The sequence below is a fragment of the Lygodium microphyllum genome, chromosome 15 (genome assembly GCF_053477565.2).
Source record: "Lygodium microphyllum isolate KBCC chromosome 15, Lygodium_microphyllum_v1.1.10, whole genome shotgun sequence".
NCBI classification, from domain to species: domain Eukaryota; kingdom Viridiplantae; phylum Streptophyta; class Polypodiopsida; order Schizaeales; family Lygodiaceae; genus Lygodium; species Lygodium microphyllum.
This window is the reverse complement of record NC_141149.1, coordinates 18131955-18144704: the sequence shown is the minus strand read 5'-3', so window position 1 is coordinate 18144704 and position 12750 is coordinate 18131955. Positions and strand designations below refer to the sequence as shown.

Below are 12750 nucleotides of genomic sequence, written 5' to 3'. Positions count from 1 at the left end.
GATAGAAATCACGCCTCCGTTCAGATGAGTGTCGAGACAAAAGCTCGTCATCTGAGTCATCAAAGCCCGTAAACTGATGAGAAGACATCTTCAATATCTGCAAACACCAAAACACAACAAGGGAAGGTTGCCGGTGCCGAAACACAAACACCAGAAGCTCCTGAGCTGGCTGCCTTGCCCAGAACGCAAGGATGATGTCAAACGCAAATGCTGACGATACAATCACCACAGAAAAACAGCCGCCTGCTTGAAAACGCAGCATGGGAATAAGTCGCCAGCAGGAAAAGAGCCGTCGGACGATGGAACAACAGCCAGAACAGCAAGGTGCAGGCTGGAAGGGTGTCGCCCAGCTGGAGGAGGGCCGCCCAGGCTGAAAACGCAAGCAGGAAGAGGTTGGTGATGACGTGGCAGCCACTGGAGAAGGCGCCAGCAGCAAACGCAAATATGTTGACACCAAAACAGGCCGCCTTGATCAAGGAGATGGTGCAGAAGGTGACGCCTCAGCTGTTGGAGACGTCTTGACCAGCAAACGCAAAGTTGTGGGTGTTCTCCCGCGTAAAACTCAGCTCCGTGTACTCTCCTTCGGCTCTGATACCATGTGAGAGTGCGCTGCGGAAGAGGAAATACGAACACGGAGGGAGAGAGAGAGAGAAAGCAGAAAATAAGGAAGAGAAATCTGCACTGACTGAAATGAGTGCTGAATACACTGAAATGGACTGATCAGTTCCTGCACGCAGCCCACAGCGTCAATGAGGGCACCAGATCAGGCTGATGATGATGGCAGCACCACCACGAGGGAGAAGGAGTGTCGGAATCTGCAAGAAGACAACTGACCAAGTGGGGAAGGGGGCTGCCAATATATAGGCAACGGACAAACCCTAACCCTAACCCTAAAATGGGCGCAAACCCTAAAAGTGCCCTAAAATGGGCGCCCCACAACAGTGACCAAAAAAGTGGCCGGGCAGCCAGTGGCTGCCCACTAAAAGAGGCCAAAAAGAAATACACATCCTAAGATAGCTAGTCAAGAGTGACTAGCCTCCCCCATCATAACACGACAGACATGTCAGAGCTCCTAATGTCCTCGTCTGACTCAGACTGAGGCTCACAGGCAGGAGATGACAAGGCATGACAAACATGACTGCTAACAGTTAAAACACCAGAATTGGCTAGATTGTTCGTAGAGAACATATACCGATTGTATGGCCTTCCGGCAAATATAGTTTCTGATCGGGATAGAAAATTAGATAGTCAATTTTGGCGTGCAGTATTTAGGAAGTTGGATACTAAACTTAGCATGAGTACGACGGATCACCCGCAAACAGACGGGCAAACTGAAAGGGTTAACCAAATCCTTGAAGATATGCTTAGGGCATATGTAAGTAAAAGCAAACTAATTGGGAAGAGTATCTGCCGATAGCAGAGTTTGCATATAATAGCGCCAAGCACTCTTCCACTGGATATAGTCCATTTATGTTAATGTATGGGTTTCAGCCCAGAGCTCCTTATGCAATATTTAGGAAGTTGAATACTAAACTTAGCATGAGTACGGCGGATCACCCGCAAACAGATGGGCAAACTGAAAGGGTTAACCAAATCCTTGAAGATATGCTTAGGGCATATGTAAGTAAAAGACAAACTAATTGGGAAGAGTATCTACCGATAGCAGAGTTTGCATATAATAGTACCAAGCACTCTTCCACTGGATATAGTCCATTTATGTTAATGTATGGGTTTCAGCCCAGAGCTCCTTTTGCAGTAGGACTGCATAAGGAAAAGGTTCAGGCAGCTAAAGATCTTTTGGAGGATATGAATAGTATGTTAAAATTTGCTCAAGAAAATATTAAAAAAGCTCAAAATCGAGCTAGAGCATATGCAGATCCTCATCGAAGAGACATCTCCTTTGACGAATGAGAATTGGTCTATCTTAAGGTGCCTGAACAAACTAAAACCATGAAAACGGGACGATGTCCAAAGCTTTCACCGAGATATTGCGGTCCTTTCATAATACTTAAAAAGTTGGGAGAATTGGCTTACAAGCTCCAACTACCTGCTGGTAGTAAAATACATCCAGTTTTTCATGTAAGTAAATTAAGGAAGAAGCTGGGTGATTTGGATAATCTAATCTTAAATGATGACATTGAGGAGCTATTAAATGACCAATCTAATCCACATGAACCAGAAAGAATATTAAATGTTCGTAATAGACGAACAAGGAATACTATTTATCAAGAATGTTTGGTTAAGTGGAAAGATTGTTCAGAAGAAAGCTCAACATGGGAGCGAATAAGTATTTTAAAGAAAAGGTTTCTCAATTTACAGTTAGACCTTCCAAGTATCGTTTTCGAGGACAAAACCTATTCTTAAGGGGAAGGAAATGTGACATTAATGTGACATTAAGGTAAATCAAGGGAAATATGCACGAGGATGACTGTCCGGGGTCTTGGGCGCCCGAACGGGGTTTAGGGGAGCCTAGAACCAAAGAGAGTCCAAAAATAGTTGGACTCACCAAGGTTTGACAGCTGGCAATCGGATCACGATGGGTCTGGCCAGCAATGAACTAGGCAAGGCTGGGAGGTGAAACGATTGCTCGTGCTCATTGGAATCAAATGACTTTTTCTCTGTTCTTGATCATCTTCTCCAGAGCCTCCTGTCAAGGTCGTCGCCTAACAGTAGCCCTAGACAATCTCCTAACCCAATGATCATTGTTTGCTAGCTGTTAAGCCTGCAAATCAGCATTAACAGCTTGATGTCCTGGCTATTCCTGCACATCCAGTGGCTCATCATTATGGGCAATGGCTGGCTGATCATTTTCAGCATTATTTTCTGCATTTGCAGATTCATTTACAGCAGATATTTGGTGCCGTACAACGGGCACATTTTGCTGTCCGAAAGGTATTTCTTCCCGAAATAGAACCCTACGGACCTCCTCAGTCTTTTCCGGTTGTTTATGCATGTGATTGTCCCAGAAGATAACATCATTGCTGCATAATATTTTCATTTTCTCGGGATCCCATGATCTATATCCCATTTCACCCTCATCACCATATCCTAGGTTAATGCATTTACAAGACTATAACTCAAGTTTGTTGCGTTCTTCTTTACGAATGTGCATAAAAGCATCCCTGCTAAACACTTTCAGGTGAGCATATGAAGGTGGCTTACCCGACCACGCTTCTTGAGGGATTCCCTCTCCCCCTCCCCCCCAAAAGACCTATTCGGTGACTGATTAATCAAGTGAACAGTTGTCATAACAACCTCTGCCTAAAAGCCAGGGAATAATGCAGCATGAGACAGCATAATACGGATTTTATCATGTATGGTCCAATTCATACGCTCTGCAACTCCATTTTGGGGTGGATTATGAGGGGCAATGAGCTCCCTCTTTATCCCTTTGCTATTACAAAATACCTTAAAGGCCTTGGACACATATTCCCCGCCATTGTTAAAGCGAAGACACTTAAGTGTCTTATCAGTCTAATTTTCAACCAATGCCAAGAATTTTTTAAACTTGTCAAGCACTTCGTCCTTGCTACGAATAGGGTAAACCCATACCTTCCATGTAGCATCATCGACAAAGGTGACAAAGTATTTCTTTCCCCCTACACAATGATCACAATGCTCAAAATCAGCATAACGAAGACAAGGCAAGTAACCCAAACGAGAAAGCACTTTCATTTCAGTTTGACTCATGTGTCCCAACCGGCCATGCTACAAAGAAACACTTAGCTACTCGATCACAGCAACAACATGGTCACACACACTAGATATATGGAGAGGATACAAGGTATTCATTCAAAGTTTTCATCCTCTTATACAATATCAACCAGGAAAAGAGAATGTTGTAGCTGACGCTTTGAGTAGAAGACCGACAATTCATAATATTTCTGTGATATCATTTGATTCCCTTATCCTTATGAAAGATACTTATCATCAGGATCTTACTTTTCAAGCTAATTGGAATAAACTAGTTGCAAATAATTGGATTCCTATTGATTCACTGTCTTACAATAATGGATTCATATTTTATGAAAAGAGATTATGTGTGACAGTTCCATTTCGATCATTTGTTTTGAATGAAATTCATTGTCCTCCATATCAAGGTCATAGAGGTATTATATCTACTTTGTGTACATTGACTGAAGAGATCCCTTACAGATCTTCCATTTCCCATCACCAAAGGTGATATGAAATCCATCGACATCTAGCTGCCTTGTGCTGATCAAGCTCTTCATGAGCTCAGGTACATGCAATACATGCTGAAGTGTGAAGACAGAACCATACTGAAACTGCAACTGCACATTGCCAATACCTACAATGTCACATGCATAATTGTCCCCAAGATGGACAACACCATATCGACCCCCTGTATAGTTAAAAAACCACTCACGATGAGGGATGACATGAAAGGAAGCACCTAAATCTAGAATCCAAGTGTGCATGTCATCATCCGTATCTGCAAGTAGAGCATGTGTACTACAGTGTGAAGAGATAAAGAGTACGTCATTCCCACTGTCACTGTCATGAGTGACTACATTTACCTCTTCAATTTTGACATTGCTCTTCTTAGGCTAACTCTCTTTCTTCTCTTCCTTGCTATCATTAGTCTTTTTGCCCTTTCGTTTCTCTTTCTTCCATTTGTGGCAGTCATGTTTAAAGTGACCCTTCTTACCACAATGATGGCATTCAACATCCTTACCACGTGATTTCCTACGTCCCTTGCTATCAAATTTGCCTTTCTACTGTGATCTGCCCCTAGTATGCAAAGCACTAGAAGACTTACTAGATGCATTGTTCTGCCGATTCATTTCTTCCATGAGTAGAGTACTCTCTACATCAGCATACAAAAGCATCGCATTAGAATTGCTCATAGCAGTCCTGAATGTATCCCAACTCTCTAGCAGAGTGCAAAGCAAGAACATAGCCTTAAATTCTTCATCAATCTTGAACTTGAAGGAAACCAACTAGCTGAAAATGGAGTTAAACTCACTCAAGTAAGTAGACATTGCTGTACCCTCTTTCATACACAAATCCATAAGCTTTTTCAGCCAGTAAACTTTGCTGGCGGCACTCTTTTGGGGATACAGGTCTTCCAGTCAAGTCCAAATAGCATAGGCAGAATCCAAACCTTCAATGTTAAACAGCAAGGCATCAAAAATCGACAGCTCAATGGTTGAGCATGCAAGCTCATTTAACTCATCCCACTCTTCCTGTTCCATATCTGTGGGCTTTTGCCCCTTTGGTCTCAATTTGCCTTGCCTGCTTCTTCTACAACAAATATTAAAGCATTGTTTTTGCCAAACTGCAAAGTTATGTGCTCCTTCAAGCTTCTTAATGTGCATGAGATGACTGTTGTCACTGCTGCCAGCCATGATTTTCAGCCCAAATGTGACCAAAAATTTCAGTAAATGCAGGCCCAAACTGTCACACAAGTGACCAAGGTATAAACAAGTACCAACTAGCAATAAATAACCACGTAAAAGCACAAATTTCAGATCTGCAAATAAATTTTCAAAAGCACTAAACCTTGTGTTACAACACTCCACAACTGATAACAGCTGTTCCAAGGACAAATACATCACATTACATGAGAAGTCCCAAATTTTAGCTGCAATTTCTGTTGTACATGCATCCACATGCACAAAATTTGGTACGCATGGTCAAAAGCCCCAAAATTTTTGTGCTCAAAGCATCAACCATACATCTGCACTATCTCTGACATGCATAGAATAGGACAATTTTGCCAGAATAGAGCAATTTCAGCAAAACCCCCAAATTTTTTCAAGTGCTAGACGTCCAAATTGCATGGAATTAAACCCGCATATACATAAAATGACCAAATGGCACATGAATTTCACCCAAACAACAAAAGCCCCAAATTGCATGGGGTCCAATGTGCATCAATGTCAAGAAATTGGGTAAATTTCAGCCCAATTCTTGCATGTACATGAAAAGCCCCAAATGTCAGAGGCAAAATGTCACAAATTCCTGCAATTTCTAAGACAAATATCATTGTTGTGCCATCTTGCTTGCATCAAATCTAGACAAATCCCCAAATTTTGGCACAAATCTGCCCAAAATTCTGAATTGTGCTTACACACACGAACACCAGTCGATGAGCAAAGGGCTTGCTTGCAAGGAATCTTTGAAAAAAGTAAAAAAATTTGCAAAAGAAAAGTGACGAATTTGCCCTGTTTACAGCTGCCAGCCCGTCGCTTGCTCGCATGACCTACTCGTGACCTGAAAAACGATGTTTTGACCTGCGTCTGAAGTGCGTGACCTACGCGTGACTGCATCTAACCAAGAAATGGCAATTTTGACCTACATGCAACCTGGAACTGTCACATTCTGTCCAGCGAAAGAACAATGATGAGTTGACCCTAGCGGACTCCGAGAAGCACGAACACCTTAGCCGCAGCTCTGATACCAATTTGAAGTGAGCAATGCGTAGTAGCAATGCAATCTCTTGCGATGAAAATGTTAGGTAGAGAGCAAAACGTGAGCAAGAGTAGAGAGTCAGAGTCAAAGAGAGAGATATATGATGTTCTTGGGTACAATCTTTGTGTATGTACCTCTTTAGGTATTAGATAGATATATATGAAAGTACAAATGTACTAAGGGTACATTCACACCTATGCACATATAAAAGGCACAATGGCCCTTTATTCCCAACAGCAGCTTCTAGTCATATGACTCCAAAAGGTGATTTGTTACAGGATCTATGCCCTTTTGAGGGTTCAGCCACACTGTCAGTGACATTACTTCAGTGTCTATTTCTGGTGTTGGCACTTTGCCTTTATTTCCCGACTGCGCATCGAGCTCCCTTTCACAGGCTCTTTATGTTCCGAACTTGGGCTTTCCACTCCTCCCAAATTATGGCCTTACAAGGCTTGGTACCAAGGTTGACTTTACTGAGCACACCATTTGTATTGAGGATTCTTCTACAAGGCCTGTTATCGCGATAGATTGGCAAGAGAGCGGACTTTATAGCCTCCATTTCCCTTCTCTTATGCAAGGTCCTCCGAGGCAGTTGTCTATTGCTACACCCGTTCCCGCTTGTGCACCCTCTTTTCCACAAGTTTCTTCCCATCCCTTGCCCTCTTCTCCGGTGGTTCCCTCGTACCCCCCATCCCTTTCAAAGAGGGGGACAATCTCGGTGATGCGGCTATGGATCTTCTGGCCCCTGTTGTTTTAGAGGGGGCTTCCCAGGATCACGAGGAGCTTCTTTATCGACAATCTTCATTGATGGACTTCATCAACATTGGCATTCCCCTTGCCACCCTAGGATCCATTTCTCCCTTGGCCTTACGCCACATCCAAGATCTGAGAGGGGGCGTTAGCAATCATGTTTATCATACCTTGTCATCTCCTGCCTGTGAGTCTTAGTCTAAGTCAAACAAGGACTTTAGGAGCTATGACCTATCTATCACTTGTTTTGACAGAGGAGATAGCTCATTCTAGAGCACTCAGTTTATTGCATTTCAATGCATTTTCTCCTCCATTCGGGATATTATGTGCATTTCCCAAGGCAGTTTTTGCATTTCTCCTCCAATCAAGATTTTATGTCCACCCTTTTCGAGGATTTTCTGAGCATTTCCGGCATTTTTACCAACATTAAATGTTGGTCGGCCATACTTTTGGCCCCAAATTTCAAGTCGGCCAATTTTTGGGATTTTTGGCTATATATAGCCATTTCCCACTTGGCAATCAGTCATATTATCATCTTCCCTTCTTCCTTGGCATGTGCACACTCCGCCTCTGTCATATTCCTCCATCTTCAATGCTACCATCATCATCAGTCTGATCTGGTGCCCTCAGTGACATTGTGGCCTGCGTACAAGGACCGATCAGCCCTCTTCTATATTCAACATTTGTTCCTTGCTCAATGCAAGTTTCTTTTCTTCCTCTTGCAGATTGTCTCTCTCTTCCTCTGTGTTCGAGTTCCTTCTTCCGTTGCGCACTCTCACATAAGGAGGGTAACTACCAAGTCCCCAATATCCACAGTCCACCACTTGACCACATGATGGTGACTCATATCGAATCTACTCCATCTTGTTGATGTCCTTTCTCATGGTAGGAGACTCGGATGGGGACATCTCACAAAGCCACATCTCCAAAGTGAGCTAATGATAGAATGTGTGAACCTCATAGAGGCTCTTGAGTTTAGTCCACACCTATGCTGCCATCTCAAGATCTTTTACATGAACTAACACATTGCCAACGCAATTAAAGCAAAAGAAATGTCAAAGGTCTAGCATTGATCCTATCCCACAAAAATTGCAAGGGCTTCACCTTCCACAAGGAATGATTCCAACTTTTGAACCTCACGTGAGTTGGGGAGAACGAGTACATGCCCCACTAGTACAAGAAGAGAGAAACGAGGTTGAGACCTCGTGGCCACCCAAGTGGACCGGGAAGAGGTGGTAGAAGATAAAAGAGAAATCCCATGTTCCGTGCTGAGAAATAAACTTCAGAAAAATACTAGTAGACAGTTATCCAATTTTCTATTCAATTTCATTTTATTAAAAATATGTTTTGGGCCTCTATGAGAGTCAAATGAAATTGCCAAAAAAATGATATTGATTTTAGGGCTAATTCTGAGTTCCACATTAGCTTGAGTCATCTAGAAACAACGCCTATTGATGACAACAATTCTGTTGCTATGCATCCTATGTGAACATCTAGTATCTACAGCTGAAATCAACAAAGTATCTAGTTGGCATAGCTATCCTAGTACATTTGAATGATCATTGCCACAAGTTGTCGTGCACTAGCTACCGTTTTGAGTGCTTGCATTTATTGCTTTTACTTGTGATTAGTTCCGGCCTTGGTTTTAGTTTGGACTGTGAACCTGATCCAGGTTTAGTATGGCCGAACTTCTAGCCTGATACTCCTGCAACAAATGGTTATCTACAATATGTCCGAACATTGAGCAAATGAGCAGTTCCAAACTTTCGTTGCAGCCTCTCCTATATGTGCTCTCACAATGGCCACCTAAAATGAATGTAATCACCTGGCAGATTGATAATCAAGGTCCCAGTATCCATATGTGCCATGCCTAGTAAACTGATTGCCTAAAATGCCTCCTCACCTGTTGAGTGAAAAAAAGCCAAACTCTAAGCCCAGAATCCCAGATACTTGAGCTGTGCAAATTATGTCATCCCCGTTATCAAGGAGCACAGCTGGAAATGTTTAGGGTCCACCTTCTTAACAACTATAGGATTGACATTGAAAAGTGTCAAATGATGTTTCCACATTTGCACCTTTCAGCTAGTATTATTTGTAAAAGCTTACACAATCTATCCTATCCTTAGAAGATTTTTATACAGGATCTACATACAGCAGGACAGAAAATCTTCCCAACACACATCCAGTCAATAAGGATTGACATTAATTTCTTAATAATCACAGATCCTCTGAGTGAGTATCAAGTAGGTGATCGGCTGCTCGTTTGACAGGCTCAGGAGAAAGAAGACCTGCCTGTTTATAGCTGCCACCATTCCCAGGAATGAAGAGGACCGGGACACCAGAGAGCTGCACAAGCTTCAGGTGGTAGTCGATCTTCTTCCAGCCTTCATGATACAGGAAGAGCCCATACTTAGTTGCAGATGAATTGGGGGGAGGAGGGACGGGGATGTAGGTGGGATACATGTAGGTCATGATACATCCACTGGAGAAGGACCTGTAGAGGCCTAGGAGGCCATATATGCCGACCCATAAGGAGGCTGCCACCACCAACAAAAGCCTGACTTTGAATCTGGGTTCGCCCATCATCACACAGGGGTCCACCTAGTACATCCAATCCTGTGCCATGCCCATAAGGGGAGTCAAATCATCACAGACAAGTCCACCGAGTGTACCCAATCTTGTGCCATGCGCATAAGAGGAGTCAAATCAGGGAGGAACCCGCATTGACTGATGATCCCCGGTTCCGGCTAAGGAGATACCCACATCGACTAATGATCCCCTGTTCCAACTCTGGCGATACCCGAATCGAATTGATCAGACAGGCGAGACAGAGCGATGATCCTACGTTCTGGCTATAGCGATACCCGCATCGACTGATGATCTCCTGTTCCGGCTACGACGATACCCCCATCAAATCGATGAGACAGGGGAGGCAAAAATAGGAGTTTGAAAGCTTGGATCTGATGTGGAAACCATGTCGAAGGGGACTCTGCTTTTTTTTCTTCTTCTTTTTGGGTTTCTCTTTTTATCGTTTTTATTAGCGCGCGCGCGAACAGGACAGGCGCCATGGACAACCCAAAACCCCACAAGAAGGGAAGGCCTTTGGGCCAGCGTCGTAACCGCTCCAGCAGGTAGCTCGGGGCCTTGGCTGGGGTCTGACTGACACCTGTCCGTAACCTCTCGTGGGTACATTTATCTAACATCGACAAGCTTTCCCCTTTTGGTATGTCTAAAAGCTAGCGGTGGCTACTACCATTTTTCCTGCTAGTAAAACAGATTCGGATTGGCAAGGTTCACAACCGTGGCATTAGCCAAAATGTAGCAATGTCTAGGGAAAAGTTCATTTTTAAACAAATTAAATGTTTGTGATTGGTTTTTATTTCTCGCTTGTGCTTATTTTAATAAACAAAAAGAAAATGGAAAAACTTGTAAATTGCTAGAGATACTAGGTGTGTTTTTCCCCTCGTGAGCAAGCTAAATCATCGTAACCATTATTATAGGTATACCATTATGAACAATGCCAATCACTATTTGTAAATCTAAGAGCCCTATCGCACGTAGATTTCATTAGGCACAAAAACCCAAGTGACACCTCTAAAAAGTAGTCTTACTATAATGGGGGTTACCAAAACAAGGGGGATATGCCAATGGGGTCGTGGCATAGTGGTTTGAGTGTGGGTTGAGTTTGAGGGGTGTGTGAGTTTAAACCCTACACCCCCCATCCCCAAAGGCACAATATATATTCGCTTCCAAAAATAGGGGACTACATTATTCCCCGATTTCCCACTAGTACTCCCCTTTTTCAAGGTATCTCAGTTTGTTTACAATATGTACTCTTTTTCTTAATTGTTGTTTGTATAATATTAGAGATTCCCTAGCTACATATGTGTTGCATGTCTAAAGCACATGTTGAGTTGTGCTAGCTTTCTACTATTTCAAGCTTGACAAGTGACTTTTTATGTATCACAAATACCCCAAATAGTATTTTAACTGAAACCTCAAAAATTTTCAAATTGTCAAAGGGAGGTGACGAGCTAAATTACAACGCCACATAAAAACTTTCCATATTTGTCACAAACCTTAGTGAACAATGGTGGGAATGTATACTTGAGGTATTGTAGTTTAGATTGTTAATTGAGAGACACCATGAAATATATATGGTAAAGAGGTTGATAGTATGGAAGGTATGACTTTTTTTCATGGCTCAAAAATCTTTGTCCATTTAAAGTTTTTTAAATTTGCCAAAAATAGTGGAATCCCTATAAACCAATACCAAATCCTTATGCCCTAATTAAGCGGTGCTTCAAGACAAGCCTAGGACCGATAAAAATGCAACTGATTAGCAAAAAATCATGTGTAAAAGAATGCAATATAATGCTTAAGACTAGATTAACAAAGTAGTAGACTAAGGGGTGTTGATGCTCTTTTTACTTCGCTTGTAGGTCTTATACAATGTTGCAAGTTTGAATTGTATACCAACATCATTGGTGTCAAGCTATTGCCAGCCAAACTTGTTAAATTGTTCATTGAGTGGATCAAGCAAGTCAACATTCATCAAATAAGGAACAATATTAAATAGGACTAGTAAAAGAAACAGGATTACAACAATGGGTTAGCTCTCACAATGAATTTCACTACACCTATAGGATTTCTTGAGAGACATATGCAATTTTAATGTGCATGTCAAACCCTTATGTACGACTCAACTACTACACCCCCTTTCAAAAGAGTTTGCAAGCAATCCCCACCATGTTAGAAGTTACACAAACACCCACTTTTCAAGTATTAGTTATGCTCGTAGTACCCAATGTTATGAGGCCCCAAAATTATGTGAAGCCTTGATGGGCACTACACATTAATAAGGCTCCTAATTTGGCTCCAATTTAGATATTGGAATGGTTCTACCCTCGCAGACTAATGGTTATGAGATGGCTCATATTTGATTGGTCAAGTATGAGATAATTATGAAGATAGAGGAGCAACCAACCAATATAAGGAACATTATAGAGACTATCATAAGTCAAAATATGTGGGTGGTGGTCTACAAGTCAATTGAGACTATGTGAGCACCATACGGAGACATGTTGCACCACCCTTAGAAAATGCCATAGGTCTTGAGCACTCACACTTTTACACTTGCTATCCTCCAACCAACATCTATTTGAAGTATTATCAATGCCATAAGAGCACATTAGTGGAAAATTTTTAGTCATTAGTTGTGCCAACCTCATATAAAATACTCATTAATTCTCTTTTGGTATATCTCTTTTGCTTTATATCTATTGCTATATTCTTTGTGTTATATTTACTTCACACTAAACAAGGTTGATGCAAATTGGTTGTCCTCTAGCTTATCACGGCCCTATGTAATACACACTAATGGTAGCTATGATGCTTAACTACCCAATATGAGATGAGAGGTCCAAGCCTCAAGTAGGATTCGAGCAAACCTCAAGTAGGCACATAGGCCAAGTTGATCCCCCTAACATAATGATAGTATACCTCGATGTATAGAGCAAACCTCAAGTAGGCACATAGGCCAAGTTGATCTCCCTAACATAATGA

At 42.1% G+C, this 12750-nt stretch overlaps 1 protein-coding gene across 3 annotated transcripts in view; it reads right to left on the bottom strand.

Moving 5' to 3' along the window:
* The window catches only part of LOC148024308 (phosphatidylinositol deacylase), a 94026-nt gene extending 83775 nt beyond the window's left edge, over positions 1-10251 (bottom strand). Inside the window, exon 1 of one of the 3 annotated variants that reach the window (XM_087693934.1) lies at positions 9478-10251. In XM_087693934.1, the coding sequence (XP_087550060.1) occupies positions 9478-9771 (294 nt within the window). In that variant the 5' untranslated portion in view covers positions 9772-10251. The remainder of the gene's footprint in view (positions 1-9477) is intronic. The other 2 variants (XM_087693932.1, XM_087693933.1) reach the window with 2 other exon arrangements.
* Positions 10252-12750: the final 2499 nt, after the last annotated feature.